The sequence below is a fragment of the Erpetoichthys calabaricus genome, chromosome 3 (assembly GCF_900747795.2).
Source record: "Erpetoichthys calabaricus chromosome 3, fErpCal1.3, whole genome shotgun sequence".
NCBI classification, from domain to species: domain Eukaryota; kingdom Metazoa; phylum Chordata; class Cladistia; order Polypteriformes; family Polypteridae; genus Erpetoichthys; species Erpetoichthys calabaricus.
In genome coordinates, this window is record NC_041396.2 from 78,843,802 (window position 1) to 78,867,348 (window position 23,547).

Below are 23,547 nucleotides of genomic sequence, written 5' to 3' on the forward strand. Positions count from 1 at the left end.
ATTTAGCCATCTGCTTCTCTGTGGCTGACATCAGGACTATATGGGGAGTTTATGTGAGAGAGGATGTCCAAATTTATTACTTGGTACAAAGAATATTGCAAAGTCTGTAAAGTTTTTTTTTATTCTCACACTCAAAAAAGCATCAGTTAAATAAAAGAAAACAACATGTGGTAGTGCACTTTAATTTAATTTGATAATAGAATAGATAAAACATTATCAGTCAAGTACATCCTGCAAATGAGTTTTAAAAAATTGTTAGGTTTAATTAGGAAGTTCGAAATCCCAGCCAAACCATTGTCTCAATGTGTCCAATGTAGATTATTTCCAGTTGTTTTCATCCCACATCTCAAAGATGTATTGGTAAGAGTATGGACATGATGGGCATAAGGCAAAAGCCAAACTTGCATAGGAGGTTGTCCATCATAGTGTGCACTAATACATCCATACTAGAACCAATTTAAAGTTGCCAAGCAATGTAACCTACATTTCTATTGGATCTGCAAAGAAAAGCTGGAGAAAAGCACACAAAGACAAAAGGAGAAATGGCAAACTCCATGGGGGCAGTTTCGATGCTGAGATATGTACCTAGTCTTCTGGGGATGAAAGACAGCAGTGCCAATCATTGCTGTCCCCAGTTATTCCATTATTTATTTATTTAGAAAATACCCAAGGCAATTAAAAAATCTTTTTACGTTTATCAATAAATGTACAGGCAACAGAGAATAGAATTTTAAGGCAGAGCAGAAGTATCCTGAGGTTTCAGTTATTCCTCATTTACTGGACATCAGGTGGATGCTAATAAATGTCTATATGAAGCGTTCACACATAACACAATGTGTACACTGTAAGAACAATGGTGTATTCACTTAAAATGTAACAGACTACATTAACAGTGCTTGCCAAAAAGCTTTACGCCTATAGGAGCCCTGACACATACAGTAAAAAGTCTAAGCAGTCTCAAGGAGCTTTTTCAGCAGCCTGGGAGTTTGGGTGGTAATGGGAAGCGTGCTCTTTAGCTTAGGAAAATAAATAAATAAATTTAAAAAAAACCACAGACTAGTAAGGTACTTAATATAAGGCTTGATATGTTGTTCCAGTAAGACAGTGTTGGAATTTGTACCTAGAACCCTGTTGCTTCAAGACAAGCCCCTTAACTGTACATGAACTGTATGCCTATATGATCAGACAACAACAATCTCTCTGAATTTCTAACATTTTTTCATAGTTTCTTTTAACTTCTTTTCACCTTTAAGAAAAGTTTGTCTTTCTTAATGCTTATTCTGACTATCTGCCCTGAGCCTTTCCCAACTTGTTAAAACACTGTGACAAGGACGAGACTTAAAACATTATAAAAGTTTGGGGCAGCCACCCGTATATTATATCCCGGCTGCAAAAAGTTTGAAAAAGTTTAACAGAGATATTCACACGACTGAGTCCAAAATAGAACTGACGAGATGGAGGTAAGATGGCGGCTTTAAAGGCCCAGAGAGGAAGTGATGTCATCGGGGTCGGAACAGGAAGTGATGTCATCAAAAAGGCCCCCAAAACCGGAAGTTATGTCATCAATGACACCGGAACCTGTTGGGATTTTCTGGGAACGGTCTGCAAGGAACTGAGAAAGACAGCACACTCAGCCGCCCCCTGGTCTGATATGGTATTAGCAATACTTAAGCCCTTTATCTGCCTCCTACTCGCACATGTGTGACAATCTGTGGTTTATATTCAATATTTAAAAAAACAGACAAATGATCATTGCTTCAGAAATGTTTTCAGTGAAAAGCTGTTATTAACAAAATGGTTCTGATTATACAGCCATGCTAATTGTTAAGACCCAGTTTTACAGTATTCTACCAGATTCTAACACTTTAACCTGCATTTATTCCCTTACTGTTTCACAGCGGCATTCACAAACCTGGCCTGTATCATTTCTCTGCTGATGTGGAAGCCACACCCAGATGAGTTCCCAGTGTTTTTTGTTTTTCCAGCACTGTGGGGATTGGCTGATGCTATATGGCAGACTCAAACCAATGGCAAGTGAAATATTGTAGTATTTCCCTTTGCTGGGTGGTGGGATGGGGTTGGGTGGCTTAGTTAGTTGTTTTCACCACATAGCATTCATTGACTGTCAGTCCATTAGAATGGCAGAGAATACTCTGGCTGGCCCATCATACTGTATTCAGCTAAGATCCACAGGTGTATATCAGTGAGCTATGTTTAATTACCAATCACATTCCTCCAGTTGAAAACACACAAGATCTTGTTAGTCACATACGTTTCTGTGATTGTGAAGTTCATGCCTGTGCAATAACAATGCTGACAATAATAGACCCTTTGCTCAAGTAAATATGTGATATGTTGTGGGACTCTAAAATTGTTCTATAGCTGTGTGGGTACATGGGTGAACCTTCTAGGGATAGGTCTTGCACTTGATGCCAGGATTGGCTGTGCCTGCCTACAATCCTGTAATGGAATAACCAAATTAAAAAATGATGGATAATGCATGCTTTCATGTATTAGAATAAAACATCAAAACATCAAATGAAACAACCAAAATGGACAATCTATTGTTCTGAAATTAAATAAGACTTACCCGGAGAAGTCTGCCTTGTGTTCATCATATTTAACTTATTACAATATAGAAATATTAAAGTATTGCTCTTCTATTGGCAGACGAGAACTGCACAGAATTTATATCCAAACAAATCAGCTTCTTCCTAGAGACAAACACGCACAGAGGTTTCTGCAGGAACACTCTGGGAAACTCTAAAGGCCTTCTTAAGACGACAGATTATTTCATATCTTTCCCACATAAATAAATTAGAAACCAAGAAAGTGTCAGAGCTAAGAAGTGAAATTACTAGAATAGATGAAGAACAAGCCAGGCGTCCAAGTGAAGCTCTCCACAGGAAAAGGCAACTGAAACAACTTATTTATAAGTCTAGACATCATTAGTATGAACACGGAGAAAAAGCTAATAAGCTTTTAGCTCAACAAATTCACAAACAAGAAGTTCGCAATGCAATACCAGTAATCACCAACACAAATGGAGAAGAAATTATTGACCATAAAAATATAATGCACGCATTTAGAGGTTATTATAAATCCTTATATTCTACTGAGCTCAAAGAAGACACCACACAATCTAATGCATTTCTGGATACATTACAGACACCACAAATAGATGCTTTAAGTGCTGAGGAACTGGATAAACCTCTGACGCTAACAGAATTACTAGATGCTATAAAGTCACTTCAAAGCGGGAAATCAGCAGGCCCTGATGGTTACCCTGTAGAATTTTATAAGAAATTCTCCACTCAGCTAGCTCCCCTCTTATTGGCAACATTTACTGAAGCTAGAGACAACCAAATACTACCTCAAACATTTCATCAAGCATTAATCACCGTCTTTCCTAAACAAAATATGGACTTGTTACAATGTGCATCATACAGACCAATTTCACTCCTGAATAATGATGTTAAGATACTCTCAAAAATTCTAGCTAGAAGGATGGAGAAAGTGCTGCCCTCTGTAATATCACAGGATCAAACTGGATTTATTAAAGGCCGACACCTATCTTCCAATCTCCGACGCTTGTTTAATGTTATATATTCACCAGCAAAATCAAACACCCCAGAGATATTACTATCATTAGACGCAGAAAAAGCATTTGATATGATTGAATGGAACTACCGTTTCACTGCATTGGAGAAATTTGGGTTTGGCCCGAATATTTGTGCATGGATCAAACTACTGTATACCAATCCAGAAGCTTCAGTTTGTATTAATAACATTTGCTCAGACTACTTTAAGCTAGAACGTGGTACCAGACAAGGATGTCCCTTGTCGCCACTGCTGTTTGCAATCGCCATTGAACCACTGGCGGTTCACTGCTGAAATTCTTATCAGATAAAGGGGATTGTCAGAGAAGGACTGGAACAGAAAATTTCTCTATATGCAGATGATATGGTTTTATATATATCAGACCCAGAAAACATTGCCCCTGCAGTTTTAACAGCACTAACAGAATTTCAAAAGATATCTGGTCTTAGAATTAATCTGAATAAAAGTATACTCTTTCCAGTGAATTCACAAGCATATAATATCAGATTGGACACCCTACCTTTTACCATAGCAGATCAGTTTAAATACTAGGGGTAAATATCACAAGTAAACATAAAGCTCTTTATCAACAAAACTTTGCCGTCTGTATGGAAAAAATTAAGCAAGACTTGCATAGATGGTCAACCCTTCATCTCACTCTAGCCGGAAGAATTAACGTTGTTAAGATGAATATCCTTCCTAAACTTCTTTTTTTATTTCAAAACATTCCAATATATATCAATAAATCATTTTTTAAACAGTTAGATTCAACAATAACCTCATTCATTTGGAACTCAAAACACCCACGTATCCGAAGAGCGACCCTACAAAGACCTCAGGCAGAAGGTGGCATGGCTTTACCTAATTTTCAGTTTTATTACTGGGCAGCAAACATACAAGCCATAAAAACCTGGACACAAATATATGAACATACACAGGCTTGGTCCGCAATAGAAGTAAAATCCTGTAGTACTTCTTTATACTCCCTGCTCTGCTCTCTAATAAATGCAAGTTATCGCAAATATACTAATAACCCAATTGTGCTTTACTCACTCAGAATATGGAACCAACTTAGACGGCATTCTAAGATGGAAAATATTTTATGTGGGGCACCTCTGCAAGAGAACCACCTCTTTCAACCCTCGCAAACATATCCAGTTTTTAATACCTGGAAATGTTTTGGGATTAAAATGCTCAGAGATCTTTATATAGACAACATATTTACATCTTTTGAACAATTACGTTCCAAATTCAACCTCCCAGCTACACATTTCTTTCACTATCTTCAAATTAGAAATTTGTTAAACAGAAATTGCCCGATTTTCCCCACCTCGTACCCTCCACAATGCTGGAAAAATACTGCTCAATTTCGAGGAATTAAACACCATTTCCGCATTATATAAAATCCTATTAGAGTCCCTACCTTTCAAAGATCCAAGAGGACATTGGGAAGAAGATCTCTTAATCAATATATCAGAAAAGGAGTGGCAGGTAGCAAAGCAGAGAATTCACTCGCGCTCCATATGCGCAAAGCATAGAATTATTCAACTAAAAATTATATATCGAGCTCATCTGTCTCGCTTAAAACTGTCCAAAATGTTTCCAGGGCAAGATCCAACCTATGAACGCTGCAACCAAGCTCCTGCCTCACTGGGTCACATGTTCTGGGCCTGCACCAAACTAACATCATTTTGGATCAAAATTTTTAAGTGCCTTTCAGACAGCTTTGGTATCACAATTCCCCCTAACCCATTAACAGCTGTGTTCGGTGTTCTTCCAGACAGACTTGAAGTGGAGAAGGACAAGCAAACGGTGATTGCATTCACTACACTTTTGGCACGCAGACTTATTCTGTTAAATTAGAAGAATCCTAACTCTCCTCTGATAAGTCAGTGGGAAACCAATGTTTTATATTATTTGAAACTGGAAAAAATCAAATTCTCAGTTAGAGGATCTGTACAAAATTTTTTCAAAACCTGGCAGGATCTAATCAATATTATTTTAGAATAAGAGAAATAACTATAACCACATTTAATTCCCTTCTCCAATTCTATTTTACCTATATATTTATTTCTCCCTTTCTTTTGTTTATTGTTGCCTTATTAAAAAGCCCTAAGCAATTCTCCTTTGGCTAAGCTCTCCTTCTCAGGGATGGGGTTTGATTTGTCTTCAATTTTGTTTGGTTATAAATTGATCTATTTGTATGGAATGATTACAATAAAAATTAATAAATAAAAAAAAAAAAAAAAAAAAGTATTGCCATCATGTCCAGGGGCCTCATGTACAAACAGTGCATACACACAAAAATGTTGCAGATGCCTGTTTCCACACTCACATCTCAATGTATAAAAACTAAATTTGTCATAGAGCCACGCACATTCTCAAAGCAGCTCCCCCGACTTGTGTATGCACGTTTTACTTGGTTTTGCAAACTGGCGGCACACCCACTGTCAAAGCAGTGCTACTGTTTCTGTGAGGTCTCCCTTTTTTCAGATTCTAATCAGTGACGCGGGATTTATCAAATACAGTATATCGAAATTAACTGCATATCATTTACAAATGTAATTCACTTAATTGTAATCATTCTGTAACAATATAATGGTGCACAGAATGAACAAACTATTCCAATCACCATAGCTGCTTTAGCGTTGTTACTCTCAGTATACCACTCAGAGTATTTCAATCCATTGTATGTGTGTGTGGCATCATAGCTGCACAGCAGCTAACCAGAAAACTCTACAGCAGGTTGTGTCAAGAGCACAGAGGATTATTGGGATACAGCTTCCAGCCCTGGAGGACATTTATAGCACACACTGCCTAAAGAAAGCATCTGCATGGATTCCACTCTGCCATGCCACAGCCTATTTGAACTTGTTCCTGCCTCGCGCTTGATGCATGCTGGGATTGGCGTGACCCTGGATGGATGGAATAATTAAACATGTATAACAACGATTTTTCAATGCTCCATAAAAGTTTTGAAGAATCGTCATTCTAAGCTTACAGCTGGTTTTACATTTATTACAGAGCTCATTGGGTTGCGATTGGTTACTTGGAGAAAGAAAATGGAAGGACAGGAATTAGGGGTTAGTAGGTTTGACAGAGATAGTACTGCTGCATTAAATTATTCCACTCAGAGTCACATGAGTCCCAACAAGCTTCTTCCGGAAGGCAGGAACAATCCCTGGACAAGGCCAGCTCATCGCTACCATTGCACGTAGTGATTAATAACTGGGTCGGGGAACACGTGCTAGTTTTAGTTATGATGGGATTTGAGAAACTCTAGGACATTAAACATCAATTTGAAGATGAAGTTTACAACATTCTGCTTTAATGATAAAATAAACTATGAGATTACAGTGGAAATTTCGAGATTAAAGTCTACATTTTGACCTTGTTTTTTTTTTTTTAATTGTGTCGTTAATTTTTTTTCCTTTTCTCTGTGCCCTAATACATTTCCTTCCATATGACACTCTAACGGTGGGCTACAACTCGCCTTTTCACTTCAACTTTAACATCTGTGCAACTTTCTGAACTTGAACTTTTGAGTGTCTCAGCCACACTGTATCATTCCATCACTTTCCTTTTGTTGCTTATACCACTGCTTAAGCCAACAAACAGTATGTTTTTCTTGCCTCCACTCTGCATTCACTTAAGTTTTTTTTCCCCCGTACTTTTGTCATTGTCTTTTCAGAAAACATTGAATGTAATGGGCTATTTATATTGATTTGCATTTCAAAAGGAAGTAATTTTGGGAGGAGTCGGGGTGGGCAGTAGGTGCGTGCACGTGCGCTACTTTTCATGCTGACCGGGATTTATGGAGCTGAAGTGTATGGAAGTTGTAATATTTTTGTGCGTACTCACATTTCCACTTTTGTCCGTACTCCACGTTTTAGTGTTAATTATACGCACAGCGTTAGATATATCTGAGAAAAGCGCTATATAAATGAAATGAATTATTATTATTATTATTATATATCCGGATAGTACCTGATGCTTCTGGGCTAGGATATGGCCCTTGCCAATGTTGGGAATCACGTTTTGTGCATGCAAGCTCAGTGTTCCCACAGATAAACCTTATCTGATATCCACTCTGGAGGTGAGCATAAATGAACTGGATAAGGATGGAAAAGTTGAACTGTTACCAGAAAGAGACTATAATCTCATTATGAGAACCAACGAGCAGGTTTCCTCTCAATAACACTTAGAAAATCAAGATCTTGTATACTCAGACTTGCATAACATCAAGCCTTAGCAGTCGTGTATAGATGTGTTCTATATTCTAAAACAGATATTTTTTTGAGGATTTCAGATGGGAACAACACATTTAAAACCTTAAGATGACAACCAGTTATGAGATCATACAGAATAATGGTAATCTCTGGACATTTACTATGATAGTGCTTGATCTTCCAGGTTACCAGTTAAGACTCCACATGAAATATAAGTTAATACTTTGGATGCTTTATGAACTAGATAAAATTATGTGGAACTCCAGGAAGTTCCATGGCCACCTCAGGACTCCTCCCCTTCCTCACCCTATAGGATTATAAAGTCATGTCCTTAAGTATTTTGACAGCAATACAATTTTCATAATTTTGGCTCTGGATGCCACCACAATTCATTTGAACTAAAGCAATCACGATGTGATTGAAGTGTAAACTTGCAGTTTTAATTTAAGGTGTTTAACAAAAACATTGTATGAGCCACTTAGAAAAGACTGACATTTTTATACATTGTCCTCCCAATTTCAGGGGCTCATAAGTATTGGACAAACTAACATAAAAATGAATATAATGATCATTTTCAATACTTAGTTGAAAATCCTTTGCAATCAATGACTACCTGAAGTCTGAAACTTGTGGCCTTCTCCAAGTGCTGGGTTTCCATCCCATTGATGCTTTGTCAGGCCTTTACTGTAGCTGTATTCAGGTGCTGCTTGTTTGTTGGACTTTCTGCCTTCAGTTATGTCTTCAGGAAGTGAAATGCATGTCCATTTGGGTTGAGGTCAGTTGACTGACTTGGCCTTTAAAGAAGATTTCACTTTGAAAAGCATTTGGTTTGCTGTCACAGTATGTTTTAGCTTATTGTCCATTTGTACTGTGAAGCGTCGTCCAATCAGTTTTTCAGCATTTGTCTGAATCTGAGCATACAGTATGTATCTGTATACTTCAAAATTCATCCTGCAACCTTTGTCAGCTGTCATATCATCAATAAACACCAGTGACCAACTTCCATTAGCAGTCACACATACCCATGCAATAACACTACATGTTTCACAGATGATGTGGTATGCTACAGATCATGAGCTGCTCCTTCTCTTCTCCATTCATCATTCTGGAACATATTGATCTTAGTTTCATTTGACCAAAGAAAACAGTTCCAAAACTGGACTGTTTTATTAAAAATATTTTCCTGCAAAGTCTAAGCTGTCCTTCCTATGCTTGAGGATTACCAATGGTTTGCACCTTGTGGTAAACCCCCTGTATTTACCTTCATGAAATCGTCCCTTGATTGTAGACTTTGGTAGTGATAGGCCTTAATTCCCTGAGAGTGTTTTTGGCTAAATGTTGTGAATTGGTTTTTCTTTATCAAGGAAATAATTCTGCAATCATCTAGCACAGTTGACTTCCATGGTTTTTTCAGGCCTTCTGGTGTTGCTAAGCTCACCAGTGATTTCCTTCTCTTTAAGAATGTATGAGAAGATTGGTTTGACCACTCCAGGTGTTTCTGCTGTCTCTCAGGTGGGCATCTTTTGATTCATTTGCAGGGACAGCTCTTTTGACCTTATATTAAGAGTTCACAGTGACAGCTTCCAAATGCTAATTCCATACTTGGAATCAACTCCAGACCTTCTACCTGTTTAATAGTTAATGAAATAATGAGGGACCTGCTCATACCTGGCAATGGAACAGTTTTTCAGTCAATTGCCCAAAAACTTTTGAGCCTCTGAAAATGAGGGTACCATGTATAAAAATGGCTGTCATTTCTAAATAGATCATACTATATTTGTTAAACCCTTTGAATTAACGCTGAAAGTCTACATTTCAATCGTGTAATTATTTCTTCATTTCAAATCCATTGTGGTGGCATACAGAGCCAAAATTATGAAAATTGTGTTACTGTCCAAATACATATGGCTCTAACTGTAATTCACATCTCTAACTGTAATTCACATAAACCCAGGCACTGCAGATTTTTGATAGTTCACTGCTGCTAAATGATTGAAGATTAATTGCTATCATTTTCTCTTTCTGAACCATAACCTAACAAGAACAGCCACTTGCTGTTGATTTCTGCAAGAGTTTATTGTGAACATGCTGGAGTCATTTGTTAATTTACAAGGCCATATTGCCCATTTCCCAAGCTCTATGTGTTAACTATAAGGTATTCTTTAACAAATTTCACTTGCTGACTGCAAATCTAAAAAACATTTTCGTCCAGCATGTCCCATTTTTTACTTATGATGTTCCAGATCTTGGACAACTAGGGTGACTGGACAGTAAAGATGGATAACCATTTTGATAAATACTGGTAATTCTACTAGGGATGCCACACACTACTAATAGCTGTGAGTTGTTTACCTTGTCATTATTAATGTTATTTAAAAATTATTCATTTTTAATTAGCAGAAAAAATATTTGTTACTGATTACCAAATCTTATATGACTCTTAAGCGATGGACAGAAACGTTGATGCGTTTCAGCATTTAAGAAATAAGTTTGGTCTCGTAAAAAGTGAGGCCAAAACTAAGGAAGGTGTTTTTGCTGGTCCTGAAATCCATGAACTGATGCTTGCCGATGAGTTCAAAAGGAAACTGAAGCCAACTGAATCAGCAGCATGGGAAGCATTTGTGCGGGTTGTCCAAAATTTTCTTGGCAGTCACAGAGCAGAGAGTTATGCTGAGCTTGTACACAATATGCAGGTATCGTCTTCTGGTTTGTTTTCAGAATAAAACACATCAAAACAATTTTGGTGGGACATAGTCGAAACTCCAGATATCGTGTTGATATATTTATACTGATATTCAAACGTGTCAAAACGTCAATGATGTGTATCTCGAAAACCTGACGTGCTGGCTTAATTCTGATTTCACATTTGAAATCAGGGTAAAAAACTTAATAAAGAGCTGGTTGGAAGTTCCCAGTAGCAAACAAAAAATATTTTTTTGTAGACCTGTGTTATTGATTCACATTACTCTTTACTCCGGCAGATTAATTTTGAAAACTTTCTATTTCTGCAGAAAAATATCTGCACCAACATGAATATTTGAAAGAAAATCAAATTTGAGTCAGGTAGCCTGTGTGCAGTCTGAAGAAAGAAGTATGGTTGCATTTGTAGGCAAGACCTGATTTATTGGGTTGTTATTGATCAGGTTATTTGATAAATTTCTAAACAGAATATTGAGCCTTAGCACTCTTGATCAAAATATTTTTTTATGTTGTTTATTCTGCTTTTTTCCAGCACTTTATGGAGTTCTGTTTGAGAAACACAAGGAGGCTGCATTCTCAAACTACCGTCTTTGGGAGTCAGTCGGATTTGTGATTGCATTTGGTTACAGCACTTTTCTTTGCGTCTATGTAAAGCTCTATGTGGTCCTAGCAGTGCTCATCGTCGGAATGGTGCTTTATGGGTGTGTGGAATATACTGAACACAAGCACCCAACACCAAAGGAAGAAAGTACTACAGAGAAAATCTGCAAGGCAGAGACCAAGCTATAAATCCTTTATTTTCCTTATCTGAAGAACTTAGCTTTCATCAGGTATACTTTAGAAATACAATTAAAGGCTTTATACACTTACTTCTTCATGACTGCAATGTTATGTGGACTCTGAATCTGCTGTCACCAACACACAATTTGCTTGGAATCATCATTTTCCATATGGTGCATAATGAAGTGGAAGTCATTCAACTTAATGCTCATAATGTGCTATCTATGCTAAGTAGGATAACAGAGAGTCACAGATGAAGGGGATGCATTTGAGAGGCCAGTCTACACCCTGTACCCGTGACTCCAATTGCAACATAACACCACTGTCCACCACCAGTGTCACAATGCCAACCTGACACAAAAAAACATTTCTCTTAACTTTTGCAATTTTTTCCCAACAAGAACTGGCATTGCGGGTATTTTTTCCTTGTTGGTGTCATCATCCTTGATTTTCTTTATGTCTACTAAAACTCACTGAAAAAAACTCATTTAAAATAAATACATGATGAGGCCTGTAAAAAGGAGATATCATGAACTTTTACTGAGGAAAACAATTAGATAAAATAAGCTGATTTTTTTCTAAACATTTATTTTGACAGAAGCCACTACCTTTCAAAATCACCTCAAAAATCAACATGTCCACAGAATTAAAGAAAAGGCTACAAAGAAGTAGGCCTGCTATCACTGATAATGGTTACAGCTGGTCTGCATGAGTTTTATCTCTACCTACAAGACAAATTTGAGAAAAGTGGGTCATTATGATCCTTATCATGAAATAAAGAAAATGTGAGATTAATGGGATTTCCTAAAGGTCTGTCATAAAATATAATTTTGTTTTTTTAATAAAATTTAATTTACAAAATGTTAATATTCATTCTTTGTGTTTCTTAATACGAAGTGTATTGTGGAAAAATGAAATATAATTAAACAAATAAAAGGAAACACCTATGTATATAGCAGGGGTCATTCAAGTATGTGTGTGAATAAAGATTTGAAATGAGCAACTATGAAAGTCTATATTGAAAAGCAAAGGAAAATAAATAAATACATAAATAAATAAAAATGAGAATCCCCACATGCACCTGAACCTCCCAAAATGTCAAACCCATTTAATTCAGTTCTGGGTCACAAAGAACCTTAGCCTGTCCTGGTAGCACTTGCTCAGTCCTTCCTAGGATGCATTTACATTGTACAACCACAAACACATTCAAAGAAGGCAGTTTCAGTGTTGCAAATTAATCTGATACATGCAAGGTTATTATAGTTAACGAAAACTAAAATCAAAACTGAAACTATTATTAAAAAAACATTTTCGTAAACTGAAATAAAATAATTAACAAAACCGAAATGAAAAACTAAAACTAAACGAAACTATTAAAGTAGCTGGAAAGACTAACTGAAATAAAATAATAATTTACTAAAATATTTTTAGTTTTCGTTTTTGAATGAATATTCTTGCCGTTAGTCTTTAACCCTTGTAAGTTTTAACTCTTAAACAGAAAGTCATCCACCACGAGCCGCCCGCATATATTCATCCAGTGAACGGTGGCTGGTGACGGAGGGTGGCTGCTCACGCAGCATTTGCGGTGACAGAGCAAGCTGAGTGCGGGTGCGTAAAGCGTGAGAAATAGAAAGCGATTTGCGTGCCGCCTTTCTTTGCGCTTGTTGTATATCAAGATGTAATTCAAACGGCTGAAATCAGAATGTGCTTGTCAACAAAACATTTACCATATGGACAGAAAAATCACGAGTGAGTAACGTTACAGTTTATTTCTCAGGTGTCTGCTTTTTGTTGATAGCAATTCACCTGCCACTTCGCACTGGAGAAATCGTTTTTACTTTCTCATATACGAAGTATAGACAAAGTATAGTAATCATGAAAAAATTCGACCATGATATTTTGATGCATCTTGACATTTTAGACTAACCAGTGTCCAACAATATTGTTTTTTGGAATTGTGTGTGTATGCGTGTGTGTGTCTGTTTGTGCATAAACACGATAACTCAAAAACGCAACTAGATAGATGGATGAAATTCGGCATGTGGTTGTTACGCTACAATTATAGATCTGTATTAACTTTTGAGCCAAATCCATCACCCGGAAGTGGTACTTTACCTGAACACATACTCGATTTTTTTTTTTTATTTATACAGCTGCAGAGTTCGATTTGTTCCACTTTACTTTTATAATAATTGTTCAATATATTATTAATTTGATTTGTTGTTGATGGTTCCTTAATGTACATAATATAAAAATATAATCATTGTCTTGCGGTTTACTCCTCAAATGTCCATCCCCATATCTGAGTATACAAGAAAATCGAGGGGAGAGCACTCCCGGTTTTTGAAAATAAAACAGCACTGATCAAGAGACTGACTAGGTCATCATACAAGATCAGCATATTGTTGCTGACCAGACACTTTTGCTTTAAAAACATTGTTTAACAACAAAGCGATACAAACAAAGGTAGACAGTCTGACAAGTGATGAAAAACTAAACATACTAATGGGTTTTTGTATTTATTCCATAATTATTAATTTATCTTTTTCAGTTCATATTCACAACTCAAAATACCTGATATTGTGAAAGTAATCCATTAGTAGAATTATATTTTAAAATATTTGTCTCCCTTTTTTCAATGTTTTTCTCTATCTCTCATAATAGATAGTTGAAATATCATATTCTTTTTGTTCTTAACATCAGCCTTATCATACATATTGCATACCAGGGATTTTTCCTGCCTTGCATCCAAACCTGCTGAGGTAGACTCCAGATTTCCTGCAATCCTACTGTGGATAAACAGGTTTAGATAATGTATATGTTGTTCTTAATCTCAGACTCTCTGAGATCTCTGTTGTTTTATGTCTGTCCGTACTTCTATTACCTGCTCTTGCTCTTCTCATTATGGGTTTACTGTCCTTTATGGTGGTCTATTCAAGTCTCACTGCCCCTAACCTTGACACTACATGCTTGTTGTTCTTTGTTTCCCTCAATACAGCTAGGTGGGGTCTGCACACTCATTCAAGTCTAAGAGCTCTGTTCTTCCTAAGCCCCTGTGATTTTCATGAGAAAATATTTTAAAAATGATAAAATTGTGTAAAATTGTTCATATTCAGTGTCTAGTTTTGATTATGCTTTTTTTTATCAGACAAAAACAAAACCAGTTAGTAAACCAGGCAGTGTAGTAAGCTTCCACTAACATTAAACTCATATCCAAATCTGTTAAGTGTACAGTTCTGTCTGATTGTGACACAAAACTAACTCCGTAGGCGCTCCATGCCATAATTACTAAAACTAAAACTGAAACTAATATATATAAAAATAAAATAGAAATGTCTTTGTGAAATAAAAACTAAACTAAAACTAAAAATACACAATGAAGGAAAACTAAAACTAAACTGAATTTCCAAGTAAGGTCAGAAAAAATATAGAAATAAAAACTAATATAAAAAGGCAAAACTATAATAACCTTGGATACATGTCTTTTGGAAGTGGAAGGGAACCTGGAATACCAAGGGAAAACTGAAAACTCCAAACTTACAGTGGGTTCATTCCATCTCAAATCAACCAATGGCCTATGCACTCCAAACTCAAAAAATTCTGGAAAAATTACCCGGTTTACCTACGTAAGTTAGTCAGGCAAAAGCTGTAAAAAATTTTTGATGTAAGATCAATACTTTCCAAGATACAGCCAGTTTACCGAGGGGACAGGGGGTGTCGATTTTATCCGGCCTCATTGTTTCATCAAACTTCACAAGTCCATAGCTCAAGTACTAAAACAACTAAGCAGGCTCAGACTTTGCATGCTGGTATGTTAATTTGTATGGTATGTGACAAAAATAAAACATTTGGTTCAGATGACCCTGCATGGTTAAAGAAGCCCCTTAAAACTGACCAAAATTTAATTTGAATGTGTTCTATATTCTAAAGCAGATTCAAGATGATGAAGTTAATATTTTGGATGCTTTATGAACTAGGTAAAATTATGTGGAACTCCAGGAAGTTCCATGGCCACCTCAGGACTCCTCCCCTTCCCCACCCTATAGGATTATAAAGTCATGTCCGTAAGCATTTTGACAGCGATACAGTTTTCATAATTTTGGCTCTGGACGCCATCACAATTAATTTAAATTGAAGCAATCAAGATGTGATTGAAGTGTAAACTTGCAGTTTTAATTTAAGGTGTTTAACAAAAACATTGTATGAGCCACTTAGAAAAGACTGACATTTTTATACATTGTCCTCCCAATTTCAGGGGCTCATAAGTATTTGAACAAACTAACATAAACTTGAATATAATGATTATTTTCAATACTTGGTTGAAAATCCTTTGCAGTCAATGACTATCTGAAGTCTGAAACTCGTGGCCTTCTCCAAGTGCTGGGTTTCCATCCCATTGATGCTTTGTCAGGCCTTTACTGTAGCTGTATTCAGGTGCTGCTTGTTTGTTGGACTTTCTGCCTTCAGTTATGTCTTCAGGAAGTGAAATGCATGTCCATTTGGGTTGAGGTCAGTTGACTGACTTGGCCTTTGAAGAAGATCCCACTTTGAAAAGCATTTGGTTTGCTGTCACAGTATGTTTTGGCTCATTGTCCATTTGTACTGTGAAGCTTCGTTCAATCAGTTTTGCAGCATTTGTCTGAATCTGAGCATACAGTATATATCTGTACACTTCAAAATTCATCCTGCAACTTTTGCCAGCTGTCATATCATCATTAAACACCAGTGACCAACTTCCATTAGCAGTCACACATACCCATGCCATAACACTACCTCCAGCATGTTTCACAGATGATGTGGTGTGCTACAGATCATTAGCCGCTCCTTCTCTTTTCCATTCATCATTCTGGAACATATTGATCTTAGTTTCATTTGTCCAAAGAAAACAGTTCCAAAACTGGGCTTGTTTTTTTAAAAATATTTTCCTGCAAAGTCTAATCTGTCCTTCCTATGATTGAGGATTACCAATGGTTTGCACCTTGTGGTAAACCCTCTGTATTTACTTTCATGAAATCTTCCCTTGATTGTAGACTTTGGTAGTGATACGCCTATCTCCCTGAAAGTGTTTTTGGATAAATGTTGTGAAATGGTTTTTCTTCATCAAGGAAATAATTCTGCAGTCATCTAGCACAGTTGACTTCCATGGTTTTCCAGGCCTTCTGGTGTTGCTGAGCTCCTTCTCTTTAAGAATATACCAGACGATTGGTTTGACCACTCCAGGTGTTTCTGCTGTCTCTCAGGTGGGCGTCTTTTGATTCTGTTTTCACTTGTAGGGACAGCCCTTTTGATCTCATATTGAGAGTTCACAGTGACAGCTTCTAAATGCTAATTCAATACTTGGAATCAACTCCAGACCTTCTACCTGTTTAATAGTTAATGAAATAATGAGGGACCTGCTCATACCTGGCAATGGGACAGCTTTTCAGTCAATTGTCCAAATACTTTTGAGCCCCTGAAAATGAGGGGACCATGTATAAAAATGGCTGTCATTCCTAAATGGTTCACACTATATTTCTGTTAAACCCTTTGAATTAACCCTGAAAGTCTGCACTTCAATCGTGTAATTATTTCTTCATTTCAAATCCATTGTGGTGGCATACAGAGCCAAAATTATGAAAATTGTGTCACTGTCCAAATACATATGGACCTAACCGTAATTCACATAAACCCAAGCACTGCAGATTTTTGTTTCAGAATGCAGGTTGTGAGGTCTCAACACATCAGGAGGGAAGATGGTCTACTAGCCAATGAACGTCTGCAGCATCGTGATTGCATATGAATGAGGTTGATTAGATAGACAGACAGATACTTTATTAATCCCAAGGGGAAATTCACATACTCCAGCAGCAGCATACTGATACAAAAACAATATTAAATTAAAGATTGATAACAATGCAGGAAAAAACAGACAATAACTTGAATAATGTTCAACGTTTACCCCCTCTGGTGGAATTGAAGAGTCGCATAGTTTGGGGGAGGAACGATCTCCTCAGTCTGTCAGTGGAGCAGGACAGTGACAGCAGTCTGTCGCTGAAGCTACTCCTCTGTCTGGAGATGACACTGTTCAGTGGATGCGGTGGATTCTCCATAATTGATAGGAGCCTTCTGAGCACCCGTCGCTCTGCCACAGATGTCAAGCTGTCCAGCTCCATGCCAGCAATACAGCCTGCCTTCCTCACCAGTTTGTCAAGGCGTGAGGCGTCCTTCTTCTTAATGCTGCCTCCCCAGCACACCACCGCGTAGAAGAGGGCGCTCGCCACAACCGTCTGATAGAACATCTGCAGCATCTTATTGCAGTTGTTGAAGAACGCCAGCCTTCTAAGGAAGTATAACCGGCTCTGTCCTTTCTTACACAGAGCATCAGTATTAGATTAGCATTGAGGCATGTTCACATGCATACATTTACAAGATGATTGTGATTTATAAAGGTGAATTGCATAGATATGTGAACAGCAATTTTTATACATGAGACTTTTTTAGCATAGGCATTTTGGTCTGCACACGTTTTCATGAAATCCACGCAAAGTTGTATAAATGAAGCCCCAGAATGTTTTTGTGAGCTACCTGTAGTTACAATAGTTTCAGCTCGGGAACAGAGAGGACAGTGATAGGCATGTTCTTATGGTCTCTTTCCTGCAGTTTAAAACTCAGAAAGACATTTGGCAAGAGAAAAACACTCTCACATTTTCACCTTTTCCAAAAGCACTTGGCTGGATTACATTCAATTCAAAATGTCAGAATAGTGAGCTCTAAGATATTATTTAGTTCATTAGCAGACACAAACACTTCAGTACTTCTAATTATTAATCCAAAGCTATTTTTTCATTCTTATGCTTATAATCATTTCTCATAGTGTATGTATTTTATCCTACATTACATTATAAGCAATTCTTAATTACTCTTTTATTCAGCATGCAGCCTAAGTGATTATTGATTCACATTACTTTTTACTCCAGAACATTAATTTTGAAAAATTTCTATTTCTGCAGAAAAATTTCTGAACCAACATGAATATTTGACAGAAAATCAAATTTGAGTCAGGAAGCCGGTGTGCAGTCTGTAGAAAGAAGTAAGGTTGCATTTGTAGGCAAGACTTGATTTATTGGGTTGTTATTGATCAGGTTATTTGATAAATATCTGAACAGTATATTGAGCCTTAGCACTCTTGATCAAAATATTTTTTATGTTGTTCATTCTGCTTTTTTCCAGCACTTTATGGAGTTCTGTTTGAGAAACACAAGGAGGCTGCATTCTCAAACTACTGTCTTTGGGAGTCAGTCGGATTTGTGATTGCATTTGGTTACAGCACTTTTCTTTGCGTCTATGTAAAGCTCTATGTAGTCCTAGCAGTGCTCATCTTCGGAATGGTGCTTTATGGGTGCGTGGAATATACTGAACACAAGCACCCAACACCAAAGGAAGAAAGTACTACAGAGAAAATCTGCAAGGCAGAAACCAAGCTATAAATTCTTTATTTTCCTTATCTGAAGAACTTAGCTTTCATCAGACGTACTTTAGAAATAAGCTGATTTTTTCTAAACATTTATTTTGACAGAAGCCACTACCTTTCAAAATCACCTCAAAAATCAACATGTTCACAGAAATAAAGAAAATGCTACAAAGAAGTAGGCCTGCTATCACTGATAATGGTTGTGGACACTTTTTCTATGGTGTCGTTTCTCGTGACTGAAGACAGAGAGATATAATTAAAGTTAGTAAAAAATGTTTTATTCATATACACCAGGCAAAGGTTAAATAACAGAGAAGCACAGTCCTAGGACACCGCCCTTCATCTGCCCCCCGGCAAGGGTATCCCAAAGTTTTTATAGGGCTTTGCCTTAATGATTACAATTACACAAGTATTGCAAAACAACAACAACGGTTAGTTCCATAAAACAATATATAAGCGCTAAGCTTTTTCTTATATCCCTAACTAAGCATTTTCTTACAGTCTCCAATATTGGCCACAAGACAAATGTCACGTACCCCCTGCGACCTTGTGACTTCTTCACCCTGTCTCATTTACTTTGAGGAAGTTAACCAAGAAAACAGTTTGAATCATATAGAAACTGATTTTGTTGAGCCCTTGCACAATATATTTTTGTCAGTTCATAGCCTTTGTAACAGGGCTTACAAACATTGCTGAAATGAAAGTTTTTAGTCACCAAATACACAGAGTACGAGGTGCTCAGGAGAACATCCTTCTTCTACATGGTTACAGCTGGTCTGCATGAATTTTATCTCTACCTACAAGACAAATTTGAGAAAAGTGGGTCATTATGATCCTTATCATGAAATAAAAAAAATGTGAGATTAATGGGATTTCCTAAAGGTCTGTCTTAAAATATAATTTTGTTTTTTTAATAAAATTTAATTTACAAAATGTTAATATTCATTCTTTGTGTTTCTTAATATGAAGTTTATTATGGAATATTAAATATAAATAAACAAATAAAAGGAAATGCCTATGTATATAGCAGGGGACATTCAAATATGTGTGTGAATAAAGATTTGAAAAGAGCAACTATGAAAGTCCATATTGAAAAGCAAAGAAAAATATATAAATACATAAATAAATAAATAAATAAATAAAAATGAGCATCCCCACATGTACCTGAACCTCCCAAAATGTCAACCCCATTTAATTCAGTTCTGGGTCACACAGAACCTTTGCCTGTCCTGGTAGCACTTGCTTAGTCCTTCCTAGGATGCATTTACATTGTACAACCACAAACACATTCAAAGCAGGCAGTTTCAGTGTTGCAAATTAATCTGATACATGTCTTTTGGAAGTGGAAGGGAACCTGGAATACCAAGGGAAAACTCAAAGACACATGGAAAACCTGAACACTCCAAACTTACAGTGGAGTCATTCCATCTCAAATCAACCAATGGCCTATGTACTCCAAACTCAAAAAATTCTGGAAAAATTACCCGGTTTACCTACGTATGTTAGTCAGGCAACAAACTATAAAATGTTTTTGATATAAGATCAATACTTTCCAAGATACAGCCAGTTTACAAAGGGGACAGGGGTGTCGATCTTATCCGGCCTCATTGTTTCATCAAACTTCACAAGTCCATAGCTCAAGTACTAAAATAACTAAGCAGGCTCAGACTTTGCACACTGGTATGTTAATTTGTATAGTATGTGACAAAAATGAAACATTTGGTCCAGATGGCCCTGCATGGTTAAAGCAGCCCCTTGAAACTGACCAAAATTTAATTTGAATTTTTGGCTTAGTATGCTTAGGCCTTAGGAACACATATTTGTAACCAACACAGACTTTTGATTTTTTTTCCTTGTTCAGATAACTATATAGACTTTCTGAAAAAGCAATACACAGAAAGGTAACTATCCATCCATCCATTTTCCAACCCGCTGAATCCGAACACAGGGTCACGGGGGGTCTGCTGGAGCCAATCCCAGCCAACACAGGGCACAAGGCAGGAAACAATCCTGGGCAGGGTGCCAACCCACCGCAGAGAAAGGTAACTACAGGTACTGTATATCAGGGTTTGAACGTCAGATCTCTTAAATCCAAAAAATCATTTTATTTTATCCAAAATATCATTTTATTTATTCTACATGGTCCCTTCTTTATCAAAACACAGTATGGACAATAAAAAAGGGGTTTCTTTACAAAGAATCTGTTTTGTAAAACCCACTTAACTCATCACAATGTAATAGAGTATAGGTACCTGTCCTGGGATGAGACATTGTTCATTTATAAGACAAACACATACATGCTATACTCATATAAAATCTGACACTGACCTGACTGCATACATTTTGACTGCCAGTGAAACCCCAGCATGTGTAGAAATCCAATGCAAGCACACAGATAACAAGCAAACTGTACAACACAGGGAAACCGAACTGGAATCCAAGGAGAATGATGTGGAAACTTTACTGATTCTGTCTTTAAGATTAATTATAATAATTACAACTTCAACAATTCACTGCTCAGAAAGAGTTAATAAATATTATCTGGTGATAGAACCAAATCTGAATGAGACAATGAGGAATTCACACGACACACACCTGGGCCATGTAAAGCTTCCAAATGACATGACTGCATAGGCCCAAAAAGAAAACCTAAGCAACAATGAGAGTACATGCAAATTGTGCAGAGAGGGCAGCACAGCAGAAAGGAAATTGAAAACTGAATGGTGGGAGGCTGGATCGCTACCCACTGAGACAATGACTGCTTCTTTAGAAAGAAATGTATACATTAAAGTTTCAACAATTTAAAATTTTATTTGAATTACTAACCAACACCTGGTCAAAAATGCATCATAACTCAGCTTAACCTTTGTAGATTGTTTTCCACAGACCTAATAATGAAAACCTTGCTAAAAGTACAACAGCACTCCTTTACATGGAGACCAGGATGACTTTCATAGAATGATTAAAATATGAAAAACAAATCTGCTGAAATGGAGTTATTGTGTAGTCTTCTGGGTGGCACGGTGGCGCAGTGGGTAACGCTGCTGCCTCGCAGTTGGGAGACCTGGGTTCACTTCCCGGGTCCTCCCTGCATGGAGTTTGCATGTTCTCCCTGTGTCTGCGTGGGTTTCCTCCGGGCGCTCCGGTTTCCTCCCACAGTCCAAAAACATGCAGTTTAGGTGGATTGGCGATTCTAAATTGGCCCTAGTGTGTGTTTGTGTGTGTCCTGCGGTGGGTTGGCACCCTGCCCAGGATTGGTTCCTGCCTTGTGCCCTGTGTTGGCTGGGATTGGCTCCAGCAGACCCCCGTGACCCTGTGTTCGGATTCAGCGGGTTGGAAAATGGATGGATGGATGGATGGTGTAGTCTTCTGTGGCAATTCCATGTTAAATTTGTTGATTGTATTAGGCATGGGCTGTAACTGAGGGCAAACATAAGAAAAGGTATTCTAAAGAGTCACATAAAATGAAATTAGTGAATCATATTTTTCAGTCAGCCAACTCAAGTGAAGTGATGGATATTATAAAGCAGAGGTTAATATACACTGTAATGTGTATTTATGCCTTGTCTCTTAAAGCAATAAGACCAAATGCATTATTAGTTTTCTCTATGACCGAACCTTAAAGAAATCATCAATGCAATTAATAAAATGCAATTTTATATAACTAGAGTCTGAATGTCAATTATATCTAGTATCTGGCTCTTTACTACACATTTTGATCAGTCCAGTCAGTGCATCTTAATTGTGTTCCCCTCATTTCAAATAACAATTACAAGATACACTTTAAAAACCTCCAACACCAATATTTTGCGTTTATTTAATGAATGGCTTAAGTTGTTCTGAGTCCTTGGAAACATAAAGGATTATCTATTGCAACAAAGACACTTTAGTGCTGTAACCTATTGACTCACCCTTCACTTTGCAAACACCTGAGCATTGAACATGAAAAACTGAAAGGAAAGCATTCCATCTACTGACAGAATGTTAAAACAAGCCCCGCCATCTGGCTAAATGGATGGTTTCAAGGTAAACATTATCTTCTCTGACTTCACATAACATATTTTACGATTAATATGGTAGCGTCCAACACAAAAAACTGAGAAACCAATTACTATAGTATTTAAGCTATCAAGTAAACAAGACACAACAATAAACCTGCCATCTGGAAACTGCATCAGGAAGGGAAAATGTGTACCTTTTTGTGCTACATATTTATTAGCTTTTGTCCTTTTCTCTTATTGCAAAGGAAATACCCAACCACAAAGAAAATCCTGCCCTCCACATCTCTTGTAATCAGTAACTCCTAGTAACCACAAAGTGGCTCAAAGCCAACAAAATGTGCTACTGTACTTGTGGTGGTTAGCTACAAAGTAAACTCAGCAATTGGGAGAAGTTGGGAGAGAACGGCTATGAATGTTCTTCGTACTGCACAGAAAATACAGTGCATTTTCTTCATGAAGCTGCCACTTCCAAAGTCAGTCAAATAGTATTAGTAGTAATAGTACTGTCACTGGTACAGAATACAGTGAAATTCCCACTTGTATGTCTGACCAACAACCAACTACTCTCCAGCATCATAATACACCTAATAGTATATTGGACAGAAATCACAAATCTTCTTACTTGATGTTCAGTTATGTTCCCAGTTTGTGAAACCTTGTGGTAAAATTAATGAGAAAAAAATCTAGTATAGTTAATGATACTTAATGGATGGCAATTTATGTCAAGAAAACAGACCACTTTGGCCTAACAGTGAAAGCTCTGCCTAAGAACTGGTTCAGGTCAGAA

At 37.1% G+C, this 23,547-nt stretch overlaps 1 protein-coding gene across 2 annotated transcripts in view; it reads left to right on the top strand.

Moving 5' to 3' along the window:
• The window catches only part of unc93a (unc-93 homolog A), a 71,951-nt gene extending 52,990 nt beyond the window's left edge, over positions 1-18,961 (top strand). Inside the window, exons 7-9 of one of the 2 annotated variants that reach the window (XR_007934425.1) lie at positions 1,899-2,030; positions 11,062-11,945; positions 18,919-18,961. Coding sequence is in view for 1 of the 2 variants with exons in the window: in XM_028796957.2 (XP_028652790.1) it covers positions 1,899-2,030; positions 11,062-11,318 (389 nt within the window). In the remaining variant the exon portion in view is untranslated. Of the gene's footprint in view, positions 1-1,898; positions 2,031-11,061; positions 12,114-18,918 lie in introns of those variants that run through there. The other variant, XM_028796957.2, reaches the window with a different exon arrangement.
• Positions 18,962-23,547: the final 4,586 nt, after the last annotated feature.